Source organism: Brienomyrus brachyistius, chromosome 18 (genome assembly GCF_023856365.1).
Source record: "Brienomyrus brachyistius isolate T26 chromosome 18, BBRACH_0.4, whole genome shotgun sequence".
In the NCBI taxonomy this organism is placed as follows: domain Eukaryota; kingdom Metazoa; phylum Chordata; class Actinopteri; order Osteoglossiformes; family Mormyridae; genus Brienomyrus; species Brienomyrus brachyistius.
In genome coordinates, this window is record NC_064550.1 from 2,567,501 (window position 1) to 2,593,247 (window position 25,747).

General features: G+C 38.2%; 2 protein-coding genes and 1 long non-coding RNA gene across 4 annotated transcripts in view; 2 read left to right on the plus strand and 1 right to left on the minus strand.

The window, feature by feature from the left end:
* LOC125712998 (ribosomal protein S6 kinase alpha-6) overlaps positions 1–7,769 on the plus strand; it is a 29,193-nt gene extending 21,424 nt beyond the window's left edge. For both annotated transcript variants that reach the window (XM_048983673.1, XM_048983674.1), the window contains 10 exons: positions 482–584; positions 834–958; positions 3,145–3,267; positions 3,774–3,863; positions 4,135–4,293; positions 4,851–5,012; positions 5,093–5,169; positions 5,542–5,659; positions 6,139–6,279; positions 7,232–7,769. In XM_048983673.1, coding sequence (XP_048839630.1) covers positions 482–584; positions 834–958; positions 3,145–3,267; positions 3,774–3,863; positions 4,135–4,293; positions 4,851–5,012; positions 5,093–5,169; positions 5,542–5,659; positions 6,139–6,279; positions 7,232–7,357 — 1,224 coding nt within the window. In that variant the 3' untranslated portion in view covers positions 7,358–7,769. The remainder of the gene's footprint in view (positions 1–481; positions 585–833; positions 959–3,144; positions 3,268–3,773; positions 3,864–4,134; positions 4,294–4,850; positions 5,013–5,092; positions 5,170–5,541; positions 5,660–6,138; positions 6,280–7,231) is intronic.
* A 7,877-nt stretch (positions 7,770–15,646) lies between these two features.
* LOC125713513 (POU domain, class 3, transcription factor 4-A-like) lies at positions 15,647–17,929 on the minus strand. The gene has a single exon (XM_048984716.1). It carries the CDS (start codon positions 17,912–17,914, stop codon positions 16,832–16,834), a length of 1,083 nt encoding a protein of 360 aa, XP_048840673.1. The 5' UTR covers positions 17,915–17,929; the 3' UTR covers positions 15,647–16,831.
* A 235-nt stretch (positions 17,930–18,164) lies between these two features.
* LOC125713060 (uncharacterized) lies at positions 18,165–25,417 on the plus strand. Its single transcript, XR_007383457.1, has 4 exons — positions 18,165–18,255; positions 18,645–18,744; positions 19,422–19,640; positions 24,321–25,417. It is a non-coding gene; the product is annotated as an uncharacterized LOC125713060 (long non-coding RNA).
* The last annotated feature ends 330 nt before the right edge of the window (positions 25,418–25,747 follow it).

Below are 25,747 nucleotides of genomic sequence, written 5' to 3' on the forward strand. Positions count from 1 at the left end.
TAACCACTCATACATAAGTCATGTATATTCTTAATAGTTACAAGTGACCTAGTAGCTGCAGTAATTTTACTCAACACATAAAGAAATTATGCTGGATGCTGATGTCTTTTGTCCAGTTTGTTTCCATGTAGAGTTTATAAGACTTACCATCCAGAGTGAACCCCACCCTTATTCCCTCTGCTGCCTTGAATAGGCACCAGGCTTTGCCGTATAATATAAAACCTCATCATTTGTTACTGCTTTTCTGATCTACTTTTTTTGCCCACGGTAAAGTTGATTTTTATAAAATGCAATTATCCTCTTATAGCTGATGTGTTTAATAATGGGAAGCATGCAGTCTGTCGATGGCCTTCCATAACTGAACCTGACGGCATGATGCTGGGTTGTGGAAGGAAGCTGGAATATTCTAAGTACATGAACTTGAGGCAGATGAAGCTGGGCATAGAGATGAGCTCATCCCATTCCTGACATTACCCTGCAGAAACTGTATAGGAGAGAGCTGCAGCCTCCATTCCAACCAGCCACAGGGAAGCCAGACGACACATTTTGCTTTGACCCAGAATTCACTGCTAAAACCCCAAAAGGTCTGTAGCTTGTTCTGTCTTATGTGCCTTATTTGACGCAGCATTTTTAAAATGAATATGTTACCATTTATGTGATTGCTTCATAACTTTTCCAGAAGGTTTAAAAAAAACAATAATACCATACGAAATGCCAGTTGCCAATACTACGACACAATTGCCAATTCTACAATAAGAATGAATTCTGTCTGCTGACTGATTTTACGACATGCAGTTTTTTTGTATTGGCATTGCTTGTGATTGTGTACACAGATTCGCCAGGCATCCCGCCCAGTGCCAACGCACACCAGCTCTTCAAAGGCTTCAGCTTTGTGGCTCCAGCCTCCCTAGAGGAGGGAAAAAGCTCGGCACACATCAGCATCCTTCCCATTGTGCAGGTATGCCACCGACAAAGCATGTCTGTTTGCTGCGACTAGCCAAAGTGTAAACAACCATAGTCATAATGCAACCAACCTACATGAGCCCCAATGATCAAATAAAGTTCGTAGTTTTAACTACGCAAAATGGGTGCTTTTTTATAGTAATAGTGCAACATTTATTTTATTTATTTTTAATGTGGAACAGTGAGGATATTGCAAGCTGTATTTAGCTTGCAGTTTTGCTAGCTGTCATGCGTGAGAAGCTGCATCATGGCAGTCGAAGACAGCTGATGTGTAAAAACAGATGGGTTGCGCATATGTTTCACTTGCAGTTGCATGACGGATGTTGCATAACACCCAAGTTTGTAGTCAACTTTTTTTGGCAGTTATTTATACAGACTGTGCCCTACTTTCCAACTTGCCGCTACTTGCACATATGGCCGAAATTAAAAACATAATAAGTAAATGTATTGAAGCTAAATTTCGGGGTGGCTGTACATCCGGCAGTGCTACCAGAATGTATTGAGCTCTTAGTGCCTTATAATGGTTGCTGGGGGCAGTACAGTATGTGGTTTAATGGTAATACATATAATTGGTAATAAAAAATTTTAGAAGCGAATTTACAGAATCTTGTGCAAAAATATCTAATAAAGTTGGTTAGCTTCTGCCAGTGATATGCACAGTACCAGGCAGAAAGATGAAGGGTTAGGGTTTAAGGAGAAAAGCAGTCAGATACCCACCGAAGACAGTTTATTTCGAATCATTGATACCTTCAACACAGCACAGTGGTAGTAGTGAGAATAGTATTATAGATGCTTGAATGTTTTTGAAAGGGTGGAATCAGAATCCAAAGGAACTTTACTGGGGTTACATGCAATATAAACTGAATACAACTAAATATTGTCCACTCTCTCTTAGATTGCTTCTCTCTTGAACTTTTGTTATGTGATAAGTATTAAACAGCCTTAAGTCATTATTTTAGTTTAGTTTGTTTACATGCAAAACGCTTGTGCGTCTAACTTACTAAATTATAATGAGGTACCTATTTATTTCCATTTTATTAAGCGCTTTTGGCTTATAGGTAATAGGGATACCGTTAGCTTGCTTATATAGTAACACAACTTTTTAGGTATCTCTTCAGCGGCAGCACAGGACGTGCCTTGGTCCCGATGTAATCGGTCTGTTGATTTTGCCATTTCTTGCAGAAAAAATTGTGGTGCATTTCAAAAATTGCAAGTGTTGCAGGCGTTGCGTGATTTTCGTGTTAATTTCTGCTTTTCTAGAATCAGCAAATCCTAGGGGAACTGATTAACACAGCTGAACAAAATAGAAAAAAAAAATCACATCGCAGCATTTGAAATTTTTGCACTGAAGACTGCAATATTTATGAAACAAAACTTGAAAACTATAGCCAAGTAGAACTTATCTACCAGTAACGTTCTATCAAATAAGCTGGTGGTGATGACGACACAGCAGTGCCGACAAATCACTTGCTTTTGCTCAATATTATTGCTATGGAATCCAAAGTATTTCCATGTAGCAGAAGATGAATGTCTTTAGGCAACTATTTCTTCTTCGCATTCCTCCTCCTCATTCATTTTTGATAAATTTCTCAGAAACACTTCACTATCTATGGGTGAATTCAGCAGCAAAGATGACAATGATTATGATTGGCTCAGAGAGCGCATGCAGAGCTCCTGCAAAAGCAGCACCAGTAAGCTGTAGATCCGTGTACAGTAGGGATGGGTGATACTGCTGATCTTTTAGATGAGATTCCTTCCAATACCTAGGTCTGTATCCCCAATTCTGATATCAGCTGCTAACTCGATCCTGGTGATAAAATTTGCTGGGGGTTGCAGTGGGGTCTGTGTGCTGGTAGGTCTGTCATTTCATTTCTCGGCTGTCTGCACCTGACAGTCTTCCCTTACAGACGGCCGTTCCTTGTAGAAGTTCACGTCCTGCTCCCTAATATAATATTAACATTTCCCAAATAAATAATTTTAACTTCAGAATCAATTCCCAAAATTAAACATCCAGATCTAAAGAATCGATACTTCGGCATCGAGCCACATATCCTTAGTGGTCACCAGCTCTGCTGACTCCGGTTCACATTCAAACCGAACTACAATTGAATCCAGACCATGCGATAGATTCCTCCTCCTCTAGCATCTTCTCCAAATCTTGCTGTGCTTCATCTCCTACAGCTCCATTGCGGTTCCTCGACGTTTGCCGAGATGTATGAACTGAAAGAGGACATTGGTGTGGGCTCCTATTCCATATGCAAGCGCTGCATCCATCGGGTCAATCACATGGAGTTTGCTGTTAAGGTTAACCTTGTTTGTTTCATTTACTGCATGCTGCCTTGTGACCATAGAGTTAAGTGTGGATAAAGACAGCGTTTTTAGCTAGTCTGATCATTCCTTACTCAAATCAGATGAAGTTAAAGAGCAAGTGATTAGGAAAATATGTTTTTTCTTCAAGTAAATCTAAAAAAACACGTTATCTACGATACAAGTAAATATCAATAGGATTCATGTGCAATTCAGTGTGCTGTAAATAAGTTCGCATCTGTGTCTTTAAATAAGAAATGTGATTTATCGCTCGCCCAATTTTGATCATGCTCCACAAATGTTAGTCTTCATCAAAGGAATGCAGAATGGATGTTTACATCACATTTTGAATATTCATACATTTAAATATGCAACTGTGGGTTTAGTATGATTTTATTATAATACTGCTAACTATAAAATAACTGCTATGACTACTTTCTTGTATATTTAAATGATTTAATGCTTTTAAAACCGTATATTTAAATATTTTCTTTTGAGTTTAGATCATTGACAAAAGCAAGAGGGATCCCTCAGAGGAGATGGAGATCCTCATGCGATACGGACAGCATCCCAACATCATAACTTTGAAAGATGTATGTAGATATCAGGGAGTCCATTGTGTATTCTTATATACAAAACACATTTATTATAACACTAAAAATATAATTGTTTTTTGTCATCAGTTACTTGTAATAATAAGATTTAACATATTTCTTTAGTATTACTAGTTAGAGCAGTAGTAAGAATAGTAGTAATTTCAGCTCCACCTTGTGGCCAAGTGCATATATATTTTTTTTCTTCTTCTTCTTCTTCTATAACTAACTTCTGGCTTTTAATGGCACCCCCGCCCCCCCTGTGTTATAGGCATATGATGAGGGCCGGTTTGTGTACCTTGTGACAGAACTAATGAAGGGGGGGGAGCTGCTGGACAAGATCCTCAGGCAAAAATATTTCTCAGAGCGTGAGGCCAGTGCTGTGCTATACATCATCACTAAGACAGTGGATTACCTGCACCGTCAAGGGGTGAGTGCTTATGATATATAACTATTGGGTGTGTATGTTAATGCCTCCATGTCCCACTCTCACCAGTGTGGGGAAGCAATAAAAAAGGCGAATAGGATGTTGGGTTACATCTCTAGGTATGTGGAGTTTAAGTCAAGGGAGGTGATGCTACGATTGTATAACTCCTTGGTAAGACCCCACCTAGAATATTGTGTGCAGGTTTGGTCACCATACCTTAAGAAGGACATTGCTGCCTTGGAAAGGTTTAAATACTAAACCTCGTGGTCATAAGTGGGCCACAACTCCACATTCCTTATCAAGTTGACTATTAACGTGCTTCTTGGTCGAGAGTGGAGTGAGATGAGGTGTCTGGCTGTGCTTTTAATTCTAGGACATGATTTGGATACTTGTCTTGCACAATGGTACTACAGCAGAGTCGCCACTGAGGACTGGCACCCTTCTGGTCCATGCCCTTAACCACTGCACTGTATACATTATTTTAAAGTAATATTCTTAAAGCTATATTTAAAAATTGTATTTCTTACCTGTAAAGCCTGCTTGTCCTGTTCGTGTTGCAGGTGGTACATCGTGACTTAAAGCCCAGCAATATCCTTTACATGGACGACTCGGGGAATCCCGATTCCATTCGCATCTGTGACTTCGGCTTTGCAAAGCAGCTGCGTGGGGAAAGCGGTCTGTTGCTCACTCCCTGCTACACAGCCAACTTTGTCGCTCCTGAGGTAATTCATTTGTGCACGTGAAGGGATTTCGGTTGACTGATTTATGACATTTTACGAAAAGCCATTTTAATGTATTTCAGGTTTTGATGCGCCAAGGATACGATGCCGCTTGCGACATCTGGAGTCTAGGGGTGCTGCTGTACACTATGCTGGCGGGGTAAGGTCTTGGCTACATGTACTGGTGATATAGTGAACTTATTTTGTAACGGAGAATTAATGACTAAGTTTCTTGAACTGCGTGCTAAAACATTCAGGTGCCGAAGTGTTCAAATGTAATTGCAACCACACATAGATGCACAAACTCAATTTGTTCTGTATTTCCATTGTCAGTTAGCCTAACGTGTATGATCTTTACTGAATTGGATGGATGGATGGATGGATTTTATGATGCTATAAGAGGTTTTTTATGTGATAATGTGGTATGTTATGGATGCTGAATGGGTTCTTGTAGCCTCATGGACTGAAGTGGATTGTGGATGCTGACCTGTTGCCATCTGCCTGACCAATTTCTATGTAAATTCCTTCACAGCTACACCCCTTTTGCCAATGGACCCAATGATACGCCCGAGGAAATCTTACTGCGCATTGGCAGTGGCAAGTTCTCCCTAAGTGGGGGCAACTGGGACACTGTGTCTGACACGTCCAAGGTAGGGTTCTCATTTCTGTAACGTGAACAAGGAGGTATTGTCCAATTGTAGAAAACAAGAAGTATGCATTTGTACAGACCCAGACAATCGGAGAACAAAATCAGCTATGTGAATGAGTCAGTTTATCGGGGAAGAGTTTTTTTTAATTCTCAATATGCTCGTCTGGAGAATATTCTTGCTCAGTAATACAATCACCTATCTTTCCCATTGCTGTATTGATGAATTGAGAAGCTATAGCTCTATGTTGTTTTATAGAAATTATATTGTAGTTTCACCATATGTATGTAATAGTGTAAATTTAGTTTAAACCAATTAAATCCATAGAATGAATTGGAATTAAAACCAGTTAAAACACCCCTAAATTCTCGATTCTATCTTGATTCTTTAATAACCGGCTGTGATTTAATGCGTGTGTGTCACTGGCCTCCTGCTCGCTGCATTGTTATCCACGCCCCATTCTTGTGGTGATCTCTGCGCAGGATTTGTTGTCTCACATGCTGCACATGGACCCTCACCAGCGTTACTCAGCCGAGCAGGTCCTGAAACACCCGTGGATCACTTGCCGGGACCAGCTTCCGCACTTCCAGCTCACGCGGCACGATGCACCCCACCTTGTCAAGGTCAGCTGTCAGGATGGACCTGGTTCTAAAAATTCCTCTCCATTAGAAATGCTCATCGGTCGTATTTATTGTTCAGTTGTAGTTTTGTGCAGTTTTGGTTCATGGAAATCTGACTTTAAAAGATATTTGAATTTCCATAATGGGCTGAACCATATTTGGCCTTTTAATGAAGAAAGTCTTTTTAATTCCAGAATCTCAACTTCTGTTATCCACAAAACTTGCACATGCGTATACCTATATATATATCACCTGTACGTTATTAAAATATATATGACCCAGTTCTTTTGATTAAAAAAGTACTGTGCAATTACTGCTTTACTATGAATTTTAATGAACGAGTGTTGACTGCATTATTTAGTTAAATTCACACTAGTCTCTTGACATAATAAGTTAAATGTGCTTCTCTCGAAAGAAAAGGATAGTACATGTTATAGTATGAGATCACTGCAAAGTCAGTAGTATCTACTGGATTGATTTTTAATTATGCTGATTTTAGAAAAGCACAGTTCAAAAGAGACATTTGATTTTATCGTTCCTGCTCAGTCGGCATCATCAGCATGCTTACCTGTACGTTCTCTGGCACAATACACATAATTTGGTTTTAAACTTGCATCATGTTTAGTTTCCTCGCTTAAAAGAGCAAGTGTAAATATCATCCATTAACTTTTTAACTATTACTGTCTGTGTACATTGCTTCATATCAGAGACCGAGTTATTTTGGTTAAAGTTTTTAGTTAATATTCCTCGTTAACAACTTTGTACTCCAAACACAGCACATAGTCCCAAGTTCAGGTCCTCTCCGAAATGGATCCAGGTACTGAGTACAATCAAAACATGGAATGCTTATGATATTTAAAAACACATCAAGAGGTAGGGTTCCTTATGAAACACTGACCTGTATTTATTTATTAAAATATGTGACTGATTTGTTTGCCTGTTGTTCTCTATACAGGGCGCTATGGCTGCAACTTATTCTGCATTGAGCCACAAAGCAAGTCAGCCAGTCCTGGAGCCTGTGGCAGCCTCGAGTCTCGCCCAGCGCAGAACTATGAAGAAGGTCACCTCCAACGACATGTAGCAAGAAGTTTAACTTTGTGGCCAATAGGGAGACAATTCCTTTACCATGCTTTGTTTGCTTAAGTACTTTATTTATTTCACTGTCCATTGTCGCCCCCCCCTGTCACTCCGGCAACTCCACCAATTATTTATTTTAACTTCGGCTTCTCAGCCCTGTGGGCAACCCCCACATCTGACAGCACTCTGATTGCCCTTTGAGAGGGCGCACCCACAGAAATGGTCAGATAGACTGTCAAGCGTTTGCGCATTTTAACGAAATCCAGTCTTTGGCTCTATTGGGAAAAAACATTCCCTGGATCAGCATTAAGCTGCTTGAAATACCAGCTCATATTTCCCATGTACTGTGACTGGCCTACTGGTGCACTGTGTGTTCAATTTTGAATATCAGGAAGCAAAGTCCACCCCCCCCCCCCCCCCCCCCCCCAAAAAAAAAACTATGGTTTTTACACTGCAGCTTATGTTCCGTTGTTTCATAAATCCCTAATCATACACTGTGTACTTTACAGAATGCAATTAACATCACTATGACCCGACTTTCCTTTATGTTTCGGAACTGCAGCTTTGGTTTTTCTAGTACTTATCAGTATCAGATGAGAGAAAATGTATTTACTCATTTTGCAACATGGCTTGTCAGAATGTCACCTTCGCAAAGCTGTGATTTTAACACTCACTGTCTTTCCCTCTTTAGAAGTTTTTCATCTTGAAAAACCTTTTTTTTAATTTATTTTTTTATATATTGCAACAGGTCAAAACAAATAAGATATATAGTGGTCTTTGCACATTTAGATGTGATTATGGTACAGTATTACTGCTGAGGTGAGAGTTAAAGGTAAAAATGGTTTTAGAGGGGACCTCAATGTAAAAAAAAATCTTCAGATTGTATCATATTGTATTTATTTCATTATGTTTTTGAGATTCTATTTTTTTCCAAGGTCTGTATATATTGACATTAAAGATCATTGACTATTTGTGTATGCTCCGGTGTCATGTATCCATGTAGGTCATTCGTCAAAGAACTCTTTTGGCTTCCTTTATAATCCACCTGGTAAAATGCTTTCGAAAGATTTGCGGCTAATTTTTTCATATAATGTTACGTGTTAATGAAAGACACAGCACTCCTCAAATGTGTGGTATGAACATCACAAACGCTTCACTTTAGCCCTGCACAATATCGTTGTCATCCATTGAAAAACACACTCCTTCAAAAATCCATGATTTCGTGAGTGTTGACTTGTATGGATTGTTGTCAGTTAGGCAAACATGTCAGTCAACTGAATACAAACTCTTCTTGCGTTATATTCACAATTAACAATGATGTTAGCTGTCTAGTCATCGACATTATTCAAGAACCAAATTAGAATCAATTTAAAAAGTTCAAATCTGCAATATAAATCTAATATGTACAACCATCTTGAATGTAAATGTTAATCAGTGCAAACATTGACATGAATTAAATTACTTTATGAAACATCTTTTCATTGGTCAATTGCATGTCAAATGTTATCAGTAGGCAGAGGAGAACGGGTGTATTTCATCTATAATAAAAAGTCACAATCATCAAAATGTGGACATAAGTGGTTTTCATCAGACAGTGACAATGTCTTTAGCAATATACTCAATAAATGATTGTAATGTATGTTCACTTTTTTGCATATGATGCCCAAGACAAACGTGCAAGAAAAAGTATGTTCAGGTGCCAGCCTTCAGCCTCCAAAGAACTGAAAAACTGTCCCCTGTTGGAATTATTCTCCAAGGTTCCTCTCTATCTTCAATGCCATATGCAAACTAGATGCTGTCGGCCGGACAACAATGTATCCGCTGTACAGCCCCCACCACCCCCCGAATCGCTAGCTGTACCCCCTACACTAGACTTGGCAGGTATCTAATTTTTAATAATAGCATACCATCCATATATTATACTGTGGTATACAGAATTTTGACTAATGTCAAAAGAAATGCTATTCTGGTATCTTGGACAGGGGGGAGGTCCCCCAAGATAATTTTTGCAGAATTAAAATACTGCAGAATACGGTAAATATTACCGTATTATTGCCAAAGCCTTTCTTAAATACTCTTCCCAAAAACAAACTTTATTAAAAGCCCAATTTTGTGTGAGATTAGGGCCAAATTACAAAATAAAAATCCAATTCTTAACTGTATAGTATGTCTGCAACATCTGAAAAAGATCTGTGAAATACTTTTAGAATTACTGTGTTCTCTTCTACAGCCTCCCTTTGTTGTCACATAGTGCTGCTGCTTCAAATTCAGTCACCCTACCCTTTGTTACTTGTGGTGATCTGCAGTGATTGGCCTCAAAATTCACCCAGTCCCAGTTCCTCACCCATACGATGTGTCAGCAAAGTTTGAAATAGATCCTTCAAATACTTTTTAAGTTATTGCTCACAAAATCTAAAAGACTACAAATCCTTGCACTGCAATATTAAGGTGATCTGTTTCTGTTTCTTTACTAGGAGCAATGAGAGCAGTCACTATTCCTGTCAGGAAAAGCAAATGGCCTTTTGGGGGATGAATAAGGATGCCGAGCACAAACCCTTGTGTGTTCACGGGTGCCTGGTTCCATTACCTGTGGAGGACATTATTTACCCTGCAGGACCCTGTGTTCTGTATAATGTATTACTGATATGGAGAAAAGACTAGTATTCTCTTAGGGGCGTTCAGCTTTTCATTTCCTAATCTCTACTCAGACGATCACATGCTGAAATTACATTGTAATTCAATGTCTAGTGTATGAAAATGCCATTTGAACAGAGCTATCCACAACTGCTGTCAATACCCTACATTCAATGTGAATATCACTGGGTTACATCCTGTGCAGGTGTATGGTATAGTTGATATAGGTAGGAGTGGTTAATACTGAGAATGACAATCATTATTATTTTATACTGTCAGAATAAAGTACCTAGTTTGTACCTTTGAGGTTGCAATTACTATCCTCAAGGGTCTGCCAACTGTACCCTAGCTGTAAATGTAGGAAGAGAATGAAGGTACAAAAATGGACTCTGAGGAACATATTTGTACCATTGGGGGTACATTCATGTTGACTGTACCTCGGGCAACAAAACTATACTAGGGCTGTATCCTTTCTTCTGAATGTGTACTTGGCGAGAGATAATTGTCTTACTACAGTAACACCCTGTTGATTTTTAAAGCGAATGTCAAATCTATAGTTAGCTCCTGTATATCATGGTTTCTTTAAATACCACCCCTCCCCCTCGACAACAGAGATGGATCAGCAATTTGGGGGTGGGGGTAGGGTGAAGCAAAGTGCCCCCCCCTTCTTTCTGTCGACTCAATCATATGAAATCATGCTGTGTGACACTGATTCTACCCAGAGGTGAGAAACAGCAGGTAAGCATATTACTACAGAAACACAAATGTTCTACTGATGAATGTCATGCATTTAAGATTTATACATTAAAGTCTATCCATATGTATTTCCTTTCAATAGGTGACACAAGAAAGATATTATGTATTGTTATTTTTACAGGTTTGCCTGTGTACATTTCAATAACCAGGACTTTGAGGTAAGCCAATTAGGATGTCATACATAGTGGAGTCATTAAATGTCAGATTAGCTTCAAAAAATGCATGTAGGTGTGAGAGGAGCAGACACAACAGTTGGCTAATAAAACCAGTTGAATGAATGAGCTGAGTAGCGTAGATAATCTGTTAATGGAAACGTATAAGACAACTTCCCTATTTTCTCTAATGAAGACGTCATTGAGGTGGTAATTTATTTTAGAAGCATTTTCCTCAGCTGTAAATACCCCACAATTTACATATATTATATGCTATAGTTCAGGTTGACATAATTAGTTGTATTATATGTTGCCATGTGATGGGTTGGCGCCCCATCCTGGGTTATTCCCGGCCTTGTGCCTGTTGCTTCTGGGATGGGCTCTGGACTGCCTTCACCTACACAGGACAAGCAGGTATGTAAAAGGGACGGATAGATGTATTATTTCTAAGCCCTGCCCAAGGGTCAGCTACAGCTGGATAAGTATTTACTTAAGCCAAATCCAAGAACTTAATTCTTAGTTTCATTTCTTTTTGCTGGAAATGTTACCTACGTTTTTTAATTGATGCATAATCAGGTCGTATTTTTGTATTGTATTCTGGTCATTCTAGATGATATTTTCATCCACATATCTTTTCTGAACATAAGATAAACCGGAGTTCACTAAATATGATTTTATATTTATACAAAAAAATAAAAATATGCAGACTTAAATATAATATATTATGCAAAATAAAAAAAAATAAAAACATAAAATTATCTATCTATTTTATTTAAAATATATATGCAACACATTCAAAAAGCTCAGTGACCCTTTATTATTGAAGATGGATGGATGGATGATGGATGGATGGATGGATCATTAATAATCAGTGACACTGTCCTTAGTAATCACTGCTTCCATCTTCAGGTCTACCTTATCTCCCTTTCCGAGCCTCACACTAAGTTCAAAATGGAATTTTCATGTATGATTTCTCATTTACACCCTGTATGTTAAACAGCTGCTGTATTACTACATCCGCAGAACCGAAGCATTTTCTCATTTTATGAGAAGCAAATGTGGTGAGCTGTGCCTTTAAGTGCACATTTGGAAGTTCATTCCCATTGGCGAAGTACAGTCAATACCAGCTGTCTCAGGCATGCTAAGTGCTTTCAGCTTCTTTACTTCATCCCCCACATATGTTGCCCTTACATGTAACAGAAAATCAATGTTATTTTATCATACTTTATTTATCATAGTTATTTCCACTAAAACGAAGTACTTGAATACAAGTTGTCTTATAATCTCTGGTCTATACTTGAAGCTGGAAGCACTGGGTTGTACTTGAAGCTAACAGCTTGATAAAAGATATGTTGCAAATACAGTATGAAATGCCACTGAGTAATGTAATCTCACGAAATATGTCCCATAAACTTACCTTGTCAATGATTCTTTTAGTGATATATAATATTAGAGGTTATTAGGAGTGCTACAAAAAAGGGGTAATACACTGTTAGACATGGTGTGACTGGTAATTACAAAAACCGAGAACTAAACACACCCAATCAATTTTTTTATTTTTACTCCACATGTGTAACATGATATTTCATTCACAATTAAAATGCCTTAATTTGTCTTTGGCCTTTTAATTTTACAAAGCAGGTGAGCTGCATAGAGGGTTGTGTGAGATATAGTAGGTACAGAGTAGGTACAGGATTCCCAAGAGCTGAAGAGACATCCAAAGGAGGGACGAGCCTCGGGGCACATTCGCTTTGGGCATCACTTACCTCTGTCTGTTTTATCATTTTATTCCTGTAAAATTACAAAGAAAAAAACACTTCCCAGCATGCAAAGCAGTCAACACAGTTTCCAGCAGAAACAATCACCTGTCTCTGTGCCAGATCGTTTGAACTGAATTTTTTTTCCCTTATCAGATTAAGTAAAAAGGAAGGACCCAGTGCACCATATTATAATTTTTTTATAGTACAAACAAACTGCACTATAAACTCCTTTACATTTGTGGGCTCATTACTTCAGTTGATAGTATTACGTTTTTGGATTGTCCTTATACAAACCTCCTGATTTTATATTTTTGGATGAATCCTCCGCTCTAGACTAAATTAGCTAACAGTATGTAATATAGACGCTGTTCTACTTATGAATGAGATACGTTCCAAATGGCTGTTCGTAACTTGAAATGTTCGTAAGTTGTTATTCAATATCATTTTAAGGGTATACGCAAGTACAAAGAGCTAGGATGCTGGGAGTACGCATGCTACACTGCTGCACGGCGGGAGTAGCGGCCAGAAGTCGTACTAGACGGAATTGGCGCACAGAAAAAAAAATATGGGAAACAGGAGCCCAATGAACACAATTTGGACTTACAGTCCTCTTCGTTCGTATGTCTGAAAGTTCGTAAGTAGAGGAGCGTCTGCACATGTGAAGGACTTGGTCCTTGTGGGATGGTGAGCAGAGTCACATGACACTAGGAAGAAAGAAGGGAATTTCATATTTATACGTGGACAGCAGTGGAAATTGGTTTAACAAAAGCAGTAAAGAGAACAGAAGTGGGCCATTTCAATGTCACTGCCCCGTAAACACACGTAACAAGACAAAACTTGAATACAGTTGTGGAAGGGCCATGCGGTGCTTGGGCACTAGTGTCTGGGGCTATTTACTGTGTAAGAGAAAAGACTTACAATTTTATATGGTGACTGGGGACAAACAAAATGTAAATTGCATGAATGGGATCCTGGCTTTGATCGACCCCAGGATGATCTTGCTAAAGCTCCCTGTTCTAGATTATCCTTCTTCATTTACCCTTTAGGTCTTGCTTCTCTTTGATGATCTCACTGTGTTTGTGATGTCTGTGCCATCCAGATCTGACACCAGCCCAGCACTTCCCCTTTGCCCATGCCAGCTCCACTCTCCTGTGCTCTGCCCACCTCAACGCTGAGATTAAATTGTTGTATTTAAACCTGCCTATTTTTTGTATTACTTCTACTTAGTTGGATTTTCAACTTGTTGTCCGATGACTTGACTGATTTTGACCCCTATTACTTGGATATTGATCACAACTCTGTGGATTGTGTCATTAAAGTTGCCGTACTCTGTTCTGGTTTGGCTGTTATGTAAATAGTTCAGAAAATCAGCTTATATGGATTGTCAGTTGTTATATACTGGTATGGTAACAACAGGTCTGGCGCTGCACTTTTATGTGTAATTGGATGAAACGCCTTTACTTCAATGTCATAGTTTGGGATCGCTTTCTCTTTCGTTATTTGTTTCAAAGGTGGCCCTATTGTTTCCTTACGAAAATATTGTGGAAATAATAGAAACCAGTGCTATAGAAAAAGAAAGTCGGCAGACAATACAGCACTATGTCGGGTATTAAATTATTGTTCCCCTTGACCAACCCACAGCTGTTGTGTGTCACATTCAGTTTAAAATGTCATCTACGCCATAAGGAGTGTCAAAGCACAAGGTGAAATGCTAACCACCCATGGGCCTGAAGTGATGACCCTATCGTCAATTTAATAACAAAAGAAACAAAAAACGAACAGACCGACAGACACACATATATATAGAGCATTACGTTGAGTATCCTATTCATCTGCGTATTTCATGTGCATGCCGTTTTCTGCAATTCTCAGTATTCGCCGTATAATTAATATATAAATTTAGACCTAATTTCAAATCGTGTCTCCGGCGAACTACCACGGAATGATGCTAAAGTTGTGTTTAATACACTGAAACACAAGTTACAGCCCTGTAAAGTGTGGTCGCTTATTGGTGGTCGCAGTAATCGAATTTAGTCAATTTCGGGAAAACTCAGAGTATAGGCATACTGCTTAGAAGAGGAATTACATTTTCCGGAGCATCATGCAAAATTTCAGTATTTCCTTATTCAGCTTCTCATAGAATAGAATACTAATAAAGTTGTATCTGGTAATTAAACTCAATGGGTAAAACCGAAGGAATCCTGCAGTTTAGTCTAATAAATATAGTGAGATGTCTAAAATATACCTTATAAAAATAAAGGCATTATTATTGAATAATTATTTACGTATTACTATATCTGACCAAGGAACGTGTTGAAACTTTTGGCGCGCAAAGCTTACTCGGTCAGATCTCAGCTGCTATAATGTACTTTTGTGCAGATCAATGCAGAACAATAATACTTTTTTTCCACAGGCTCTGATAAATCCGACACTAAATACTACTGCTACCACTAATGTATAATAAAATTACATATTGGCCTAAATAAAATGCATCTTAGAGGAACTGAGTACAACACATAATATACTATATTTTTTAAATTTCAAAAGATATTTTAGCTCGTATTTTAATCTAAAAATCGTTTCATCGTACTTAAAATGATAAGCTTATATGTAATGTACAGCAGTAATAAATAATAGCAGTTATTAAAGACTAAACTGAATGCCTTCCTAGTCCCTGCATGTGATTACAAAACATTTATAGTGACTCCGTAACGCAAACAGGCTGACAGTCTTTCATTTAAGTTAAATTGTACTTTTCAAAATAGTAAACATATCTGAAAAGGTCTCGGGGAAAAAAATAATTCCGGGGTACATTACCGACGAACGGATGTGACCCCCTCACACAACAGTACTGCAACAAAAGTTTAGGCTAAATGGATCATAAAATGATGAAAAAGAATTCAAGTACTTGCTACTGAAATAATACTAAAATCCAGTTTGTAATGAAAATAGTGTTTATTTTACATCACTAAATACATGATTAAACTATGATGCATTTTTAAATAAATTTTTTAAGGTTCTATACAAAACTGTACAATAGCAAATTGGAAAATATTAAAGAAATTCATCAATAATACTAGAAACGAGGCTTTTAAACTTCAGGCAGAATAATGAGATGCACCCCAATGCTGTTACATTGTAAAATATCTTATGGTTCTGTTCTAGTACCAAAAATACACGAAAGTATTGTGCTCGAGGACAGAACTATATTCAAAATGTAACTATTGATAAGAAGAAATTTCTAGCCAAGTAATACGCCTTCGAAGCTTTGTTATTTCATTTCAGAAACCTAGTTTGGATGGTGTTACTTCGCTTGTTTATGCTAGGCCCCATATAGAGGACGCACTGCTGAAATATACATCTGTCCCGTATATTGATAACATACAGCGTTAATCTGATAAACATGCCTTATAAATAAGTGTAACGATACGCCTGGGACATCAGCTGAAAGGTGTCTGACTACGAAGAAGGCGTTTCATAAAGTGACTTACCACGTAATGCTGTAAAATCTTCACTGTAGTGTCGCAGCGAGGAAAGTTTTTGAACTATAATAAATACGATAGACTTAAATTTGAAATTTTTGGTTCTAAACGGAATACTATCTGTAACCCCCCCCCCCATCCATTTATCTAGCCAAACCCGAAGTACCAAAAATACTGTAATTAAATAGAAACACCTTCGCCTAATATTTAGGCGCTGGGAAGTTATTAATAGGCACAGTCGGGGTGCAGGAACCAGGGAGGACGTGTATCCCCCAAATATTTAATTTGGCTTTATTCGTCGCTACGAAGAAATAGAACTTCATATTTAAATGAGTAAGTGTGTGTGTGTGTGTGTGTGTGTGTGTGTGTGTGTGTGTGTCCCGATATTCAACACTCTCCTGTGCCATCGGGCAATTTCGTGTAAATTGTTTCAGTCAAGATCCCTCTTTATAAAATCAAGTTTTGAATCAATATTTTAATTTGGTAATAAATTTTTTCTTTTATAAAACAGATTAAACATCAGTCTGTGTGGATACGTTGCCCCGACGTGAGAAAACGGTAAGTTTTTTTTAATAGTTGCCTTTGATCATTGTCATCATCGCACCACCAGAAATTACAAAGGAAACAAATAAAAGACAATCCGCCCCATGCTTGTCGTCGTCAGTCTTGATGGGCATAAATCCCCGCTCTTTAGTCAGAGATCACGGCACGCTGCACTGTCCGCATTGATTTTGCGGGGATATATCTCGTGAGTCTGCGGATCCCCCGAAGGAGTCATCCTTTTCTCCTTTTGTCGTCGGTTGCAAAACCAGACACGAACCACTTCTTTCTCCAACTGCAGACTGTCAGCCAAAGAGGAGATTTCCTGTGCTGCGGGCTTGGGACATTTAAGAAAGTGCGACTCCAGTACCCCTTTCACGCTCACCTCTATGGACGTCCTTTTCTTTCTTTTCCTTCCCTGCGCCGCAATTTTGTCAATGCTGCTGAGATTCCCAGTGGACGAGTCAGCCTCTTCTAACCACTTGTTCAATAAAGGTCTCAGCTTGCACATGTTCTTAAAACTAAGCTGCAAGGCTTCGAACCTACAGATGGTCGTCTGTGAAAAGACATTGCCATATAAAGTGCCCAAAGCGAGACCAACATCTGCCTGCGTAAAGCCAAGCTTGATCCGCCTTTGTTTGAACTGTTTGGCGAACTGTTCCAATTCATCCGAGGTTGGTGTTTCCTCATCGGAGTGGTCATGACAGTGGTGTCCCCCGATATCGGCGTGATCTGGGTTGTCTCTTATTCCTAGATGCAAGCCCTGGTTTTCCAAAGAGTTCGAGGGAGGCGTGAGACCTCCGTGGTCCAACATGCCATTGACCGTGAAACCGGCCTGCGGATAAATGTTAATTGCTTGTCCCCCGGTGTTTACAGATGAGTTGTGAGACACGGATGTCCCCCACGCACCTGGATGATTTGAATGGGGTGAGTGATGGGCGACATGAGAAGATCTGTGATGAATGATTGCCCCAAGTTGGAGATCCTCTCGTCCCGGTTTCACGTCCTGCTGCTCTAAAGGGCTGCCAGACAGAGATGCTGACCACGGATGTCCCTCAGATAAACTGCTTACCCACTGATGGCTAATTGGATGTCCACTGCACTGAATTCCTTGGAGGTAGTCGCTTTGTAGAAGTTTCTGGTGATTCCTAAAAGGATTCCCTTGTTGCATGACCGAAGAGTCTGCCTGAACCATCGAACTGATAATGCTGTAGGGATTCGAGGCAGCTGTGGCCATGCTTGATGTTGTAGTAAAAATGTTGCAAATGGAACAGCTTCAGCCTTTGACATGTCTCTGCTTAGGGAGCCAAATCAGCAGCAGCAGCCAGTTTATAATTGACGGTTCTCTGTACCAATCGAAAGAAAACTTGATCCCGTCGAAACCAATAGCTAAGCGACCCTGCTCCTCCCCCCCCCCTCCCCATCCCCACCCCCTGGACATGGGTCTTACTGGAGATAAAACAGCTACACTGACACAAAACACGAAGCGACTTACTTCATAGGCTGCGTCCTTTAAAACTGTGTAACAGACATAAATTCAGATGCTTCACTTCAGTCATATAACAAGACTTTTTTATTGTACGTCTCTCGTTGTGTGTAATTATTTGTTTTAAAAACTACTAATTATTGATTTTTTTAAAGAGGAAACCGTTTTAAAAACTTCAAACACGTGGAGGAATAGCAATTATTCAACTGGGATTTTAATTAATATAGATGTAAACAGAAACAATGCATATACAAATGTAAAGTGAACTATTAGTATAATGTAAACATTTTCAAAGTGGTAATAACTGTGCTTTCAAATTTAAAATTTCCTCTACTGCATACTGCCATTACTTTCGTACGTGATTATATTTCCCTTTATAATTCTACAACCGAGTATTTTTATTGGTTTTAAATTCTATCAAATATGTTACAAGAGCTCACATAGTTTAAGCTTTGATTTAAATTTGCATATATTTTCATAGATTTAGCATAAATAAGAGAAGGCTACCAGCCACCAGCCATCAAAGAGCGTCATTTCTCATTGAACACGGGGAAATTGTGCAGAAGCTCACACCAGAACAGGTGAGTTTGCTATCAAAACCTAAAGAAATCGTAGCTGACTGCCTTAACACTGAGTCAGTGCCCTCTGACGCAAACTGGACGGACAACTGAAAAGTAGGGAGCTTAAATTTTAATCGCTTAACAGCTATGAATTCAATGACAACGAACGTTTTATTTTTCTTTCCCAAGAATTTAGTAAAGTGTAGTTAAGCGGAATATAGCCTACTGTAATGGTAAAAACTTATTTTGCATCGCTCGTTTGTTTATCCAAATATCTTTTAGTAGATACATACAACAGAGTGTAAAAAAATCATTTCGCATATTTAGGAACTATTTGATTCAAAATGTACGCCGTATTTATCGTTATACATATATACGTCTCCTTTTACAAACATTTTTTTTTGTGGCGCGCAGTTTATTTAATAGATTCGAAGCTCTTGGGGAGTGGTTTGTTTATTTTCAGTTTTTATTCCTATGTTAAAGTTATTTCATATAAGCGTGTTTATTGACAAGAATTTTGTACTGAAAAATGTTATTTATATTAAGTTATATACAACCAGTAAATAGCACATAAACAGCCAGTAAGTGTAAGTAGATGCAGTGGGGGGTTCCTGCTGTCGTTCTCTCGATAGGCTAAGTTTCCAAGTGTAACAGATGCTGCTCTCAAGCCGTTCCTTGTGGTGATTCTCATTATTCAGGCTCCACATTTTTTCCCCACGATCCGGGTTTCCATGGAGAACGTAATAAAAGTCTGCCGCGGCCAGCAAATCCCAGTACCGGGCCCAGTAAGGCCACTCATTCAAAAGGAAGCCGCTGACTGCACACCAAAGAAAATAATATGAAGAGTATCTTGCGTTACTGTTACAACTAACCTCAACTTCTGGAGCTGGGCAAGATATAAAATTACCACCGATAAGGTGAAACCTCGCGGCGCAATCTTAATTTGTAAATTAGAACATTGTTGTACATAGGATACTAAGAAGAACTCTACTTTTCGTGTGTTATTTGCTTGCACAGATTATTCACATTACTCTGATAGCGAGTACTTACAAACGCACACACACATATGTTTGTCTGTGTGTCTATATAGTATTAAAAGAATCAACGCGAAAGCTCAAATGATTGTGATTATTATACAAAGGCTCAAGGTAATTTATTGTAATTTAAACATTATAATTGCATTATTTGAACTTCCCCTTTAAGTACCAGCAAAGCACAAATAACCGATATTAATGTATATACATTCACGTGACCAGGTTAAGCGCTTAGAAGATGGAGGGATGGGTGATTTAGGCCTATCACAAAGCATAATAAATAATACTTTAATGAAACAAACACTCTAATAAAGAGACTGTTCATTTTAATGAACTGTAAATATTATCTGTATCTAAAATTCACGCGCTGCTTTAGACGTGTTTCGTGACTGGGTGGAAGCCTGAGGACTGAGCTGGTGTGTTAAATACAGCAAGAAACTGAGTATAAAAGTTTTGCTTACAGGCGTCGGCCTTCCCAGTATTAAAACCCAGCGCCCGCACTTGTAAGCCTTTCTTTACTAAGACTTATACCTTGAGTATTATGAAGGCAAAAAATGTGAAAAAAATAAGACACACAAGTTACCGTAGAACGTACATTTCAATAGGCGTGAACAAAAGCGTTTTAGGATGGCCTGAGTTAACTGGGGAAAAAAACAGCGTTTCCAGTTGCATATACACTAGTTGCACAAAAAAAGTATGTTAGAAGCTGAAATATTTTAAAAGATAAAAGATCATTATATCCAAAAGAAATAAAAATTCAAAACACTGTTTGCTATTGAAACAATGGTTTAAGGAATTCATTAAACAATGAATGGCAAACAGTCAGGCCTGGATGGCAGAACAAAATCAATGGGTAGCAGTCCCCCAGTGGGCAAACCCGGCATCATAAAACGCAGCTTTTATATCCCAGCCTTTCCAGTAGTATTGGGATGTGTGATTTTATCTTGTATTCTTCCATCCATCCATCCATCCATCCAGGGCAGGTTCTTGGGAGGGGCTGAAGCCTACAGCAGGCAGCATAGAGCACAAACTCGTGGGACACACTGAATGGGATGATCTCATTTTTATTTTATACTGTCCATAGCAGACTCATTATTTTAATCCAACTCATATTTTATATATTTTTATAATAGTACATTATTTTGCCATTGTACATTTTCATAAGAATAACTTAGGAGAGTAAGAATATATGCAAAAAACTAACAGACACACAAGAACTAACCTTTTCAGGATATATTAGGCCTAGCATTAATACGTTAATTATATTATTAACTATAATTATAAATTATATAAGTTAATTATAAATATTTATTAGAAATATTAGCAAATTAAACAAATGTATGTAGTAGAAAGGCAGATGATTCGTTGTATACATAGGTAACAGTGAGTTGAATTATACACTTAAAAACAAAAACATCAGCTTTCTTTTCGAAGATCATTGTAAATTGCAGATTATCATGTAAACATTCTAAATACGATTGGTGCAGGTATACAGAGTTGCATGGGCGCCGTTAAATCCGATCACTCGGGGCTATAGCCCGGATTATTGCAGAGTTGAATATATGCACAACAATGTAATGTATATTGGCACGCGCTTCAAGACATATTCCAAAACAAAATGTTGGTACATACAATAATAAAGAAAAAAAAATCTAAACATCTCAGCGTAAACTTTCCTGCGGTTGCGCTGGATAAAATCTTGTCGGCACTTTATCGTCATCATTATCACCGGAGTCATCTTAATCGCCGTGTTCAGTCCGTTCCCCTATAGCGCTAGAAAGTATTTCGCTGTTATTTTACATTTATGGTAGCTAAGCTGTTCTCTGTCGTTCCATGTATATTTCTTGAACGAAAGAGATAGGTCATGGCAATCCTTCCATGGAACTTAGGCTATTATATTGTTGTTTTAAGGACGGTAATAGTGATTTGACAAACGATTCTATTCTGAGAGCGAGTGTCTTCATACTTTTCCGTGTTGTCATATATATTTTCGCACACTTTATTATAATGGAGGAAATTCCCTAATACAAAATGCATTTTTAGGTCTTTCGAAAATAGCCTAGTTAAAGACAATTAACACCGCTCACTCAGTACAGTGTGGCGAATTTTGTTTATGCTACTGCATAGTTTGAACAAATATGAACGCAGGCTAATACTGCAAGTATTAATTTACTACTGTATTACAGGTCGAATAAGAAGCGCTCTGCTCAGCGCACGTAAAACGTACATGAATATGCGAAATAGCCGTCACTCAGCAAAAAGGGTTCAGCGTTATGAAAGTGCTTCTTTAATAGGTGTATATCATTTTAATATAGCATAATAATTTGAATATTAACAATGCGGAAAATATACGTAGTAGACAACCTTGCTTTATTTCTTAAAATAGTTCCGTTAGAGTACTTATAAATGTAGGTAGAATTAAAAAGAAAAGTATAGAGTGGAGTACGTCAAATTGGCCTCGAAAAATCATATGCAGTAGATATTTCTTATTCAAATATAGACCAAAACTGACAAATTATTTTACGACGGAAAACGCTTTAATGATTTATATTATAGCTCGTTTAATCATTCTGAATAATGTGTAAAATATATATTAATATGTTTGAAGTAATAAAAAGCCACCAGTAATCAAGATAAAATGCAGGCACGGGACAGTTATATACTAGTTATATATTACTTATATACTTATTAAAAATATAATTTGCTGATTTATTAATTTTCAAGGGGAAAACAGGTTTTAAAATACTACTGCTTCGAATACTACCAGGCCTACTACTTCTACTAGACTAATAGCGGCAGTAATAGCCTAGTAGTAGTTGTAAAACTAATATTTGTGGCTACCAATTGCGTTTCCCAAAAGCCATTCGGCTGCAGTGAAATTCCCGTTTACCTCGGTTGTTCCTAGTTATAGCCCTTCAGTTCACCCGGACAATTCATTCTCCACCATTGGGCTGCAGAACCACATAATACAAAAAAACATTGCACTATAAAAATAAAAAATAAAATACTTAGCATTTTAGAACAGTTGTAACATTGATAGTACTTCATTCTGGCCACACATGCAATGAGCTTTATAAATAGCGCGACACACCATCACCACTTTAGCGTACAGCTTTACACGTCTTTCACACCCATGTTAGAAAGCAAAGTGCAGAGGAGCCTTGTGACAAAAAATTGTGTTCAACAATACAAAGAACTGATGCACAGAATACAGTCGACTGAACCATGAAGGTATAGGGGGAGAAGAGGGGAACGAAGCAGGTGTTTAAAGTACATTTGAAAATGCGACACATTTTGAAGCTGCGTTACATTAACGTTAAATTAAAGCAACATAAAAATCAGGAAAATTGAATCACGTCAAACTTGTAGATTTTGCTGCGAAGGTCTTAAAGACGACTGAATGTACATTCATGTTTAGGGTCAATTCCTGAAAAGAGGCAGGTGAAGCCAAATCAAAACACAATGTAGCATCAGTCCAGCACGAATGTTAGACTGCACTGCTTCGCAGTGTGATTTTGGAGCCTTAAACATTTCAGTGCGATTCTGTTACGTTTGCTTAATAAACACCTGACAGTTTTGTTGAAATTAAAAATCTGTCGACCAAAACCATTCTATGTACGACTGTAAAATTCTGTTGCATACATTAATTTGCCAACTGCATCTGGCATCGTTACAGATTTCCAATTTTAAATCCGAATCAACTAATTTAATTGACTGAAAACATTAATGGTTTTGATTATATTATAATTTTACACACACACACACACACTTTTTGGAATAGGATCTGGCTGGGAGTGGCTGAATGCTTGATGTGACTGTGATAATTGTTGGGGTCAGAATGAAGGCCAGTCGTTGTCCAGTGTCCATAGAGCAGCCAGACTCAACCCAAGGCATACGACACAGTATACATTAAGTCATGTTCTGATGTAACATACTTTGGAGAAATTCAATGGTTATCAGCTAAAAATGATGTTTTAGTGACAATACGTTCTCTTGGAATTCTTGATAGTTGGTGGGCGTTATTAAATCTAAGAACGTCTGTAGGTCTTTTCATGTTCCTGTATAAATAGTTATAAAAACATTCAGTGTGCATTATCCTGTGTAAGCAGCATTGCAGTGCTGCTCAGCTGAAATGCAGACTTATATATGGCGGATGGTACATTTCCTATGTCCTTATATACATTTATACAACTATAGTGACCTTCATGTTACAAGTAGAAATCTTTAACCATACTGTACATGCCTCTGTAGTTGTGAACAATTTATAGCAAAGTAAGATTTTTATGATTTCTCTTTTGATGTACAATGCAGCAATATGAATATTAGTTGTGGTATAAAGTAATTCTTATTTGTGTGGTTTATCGTTATGTGCTTTAAGGGATATTTTAGAAAGACCAGTTCACAAATTCATAAATGTAAGGCTATGTGAATTTCAAGGGCAAAAATCTAAGAAAATATTTCTATGTGTCGTTAGACCCTGTGTCTGATTCCACACCCAAAGATCCACCTCCCCCTCTCTTTCCTTTTCTTCCTTTCTCTCGTATTCTTTATCTGTCCATTCAGTGTATCCATTTGATCATCTCCCCAAGTCCCTCGACTGAACCAACTACTCATTCCACCAGTTCTGAAGAGGAAGGAACTTCAAAGTGTGTTCAGGTAATTAGCAGCTGAAGAGAATCTAATGTAAACCATCGGCCCTGCATTGCACCCAGGTCTGGTGCCATAGCCCGTTAACTGGGGAGCGCCAATTCCCTGTAGCTTGCAAATCTGCTTCCTCTGAACCGCTGTGTCAAGCCCGCAGTTATCACATCTGCATTTCAAACACACTGGTTCTGGCATTAATTATTAATTAGCCTACAGTCACCCTGGAGAATTGGGGATTCAGTCTCCATATAGTTATTCATTGACCTCTACCTTACATTCATTTTCTTGCCTTCTCCTTCCGTATAGGAAATCCTTCAGTATAACATGCCTTTAATTGACACAGTTGCATGCATCCACGTTATAAAATTGGATAAGATGATTTGACAAGTGTATCATTGAATGATGCAGATTCTCAGCATGGAACGCTGGACATGTGGTGTTGTGGAGGTCTCTAAAAATGCTTCAAGAAGCACCTGTCACACCTAATATCTTTTACATAGATATCTGGACATTTAATGCGTGTGCAAATAGCCACATTCTCAGAGGCACAGTCATACAGAGCAGATGCATGCATTACTATAAGGATATACACGTTTAAATAATCAGGGAGTGCTTTTGAAAGCTCTCAACCCTGCAAAATTTGCGAGGAACTGGATCCGTTTGCTATACTGTGCTGTTTAGCTCACTTGCAAAGCATGACGCAAACCTCGTCACACTAAACGCTGAAACACCGACTCTGTAGGGAGGAAATGTATATCTGTGGCAGTTTAGACCAGGAGCAGCAGGTCGGGGCTCTCAGTGGTGGCTCCTTGACGTTGTTCACAAAGAAGAACAGATATTGAGACCAGATTGCCAAGACCTGTGGAGATCTACTGCTGGGTACTACACAGAATTGAAGACATAATTTGCACCATTAATAGAGCCAAGGGGCGCGCTATGAGTTCTCAATAGCAGCACCAGTAACTAGTGTGTATGAATATAATGGGACTCAGTTTTTTTTTTGAAGAGATATAAATATGTGGGGAAAGTGAAGCGATAAAATGTTAAAAATATCTACAAATATAATCATATATAATGCCATCATAGAAATGTATATTAAATATACCTGGAAATTATAGTATACTTTCTGTCAACCTTTACAATAAATTTTCACTCTGAGCAAACTCGGTGTATTGATTTCTCTTTTGTTTTTTGAAATGGGAAAATGCTTATTCTGTACTCATAACAACTGCAGAAATCTGAAGAAGATTCCTTATTTACCCCCTATTTTTCCCTTTTTTTTTCCTTTCGCTTACCTATCTTCGGATAAAATGTGACATCAAGTATCCCTTCTGAATTTGCATAGA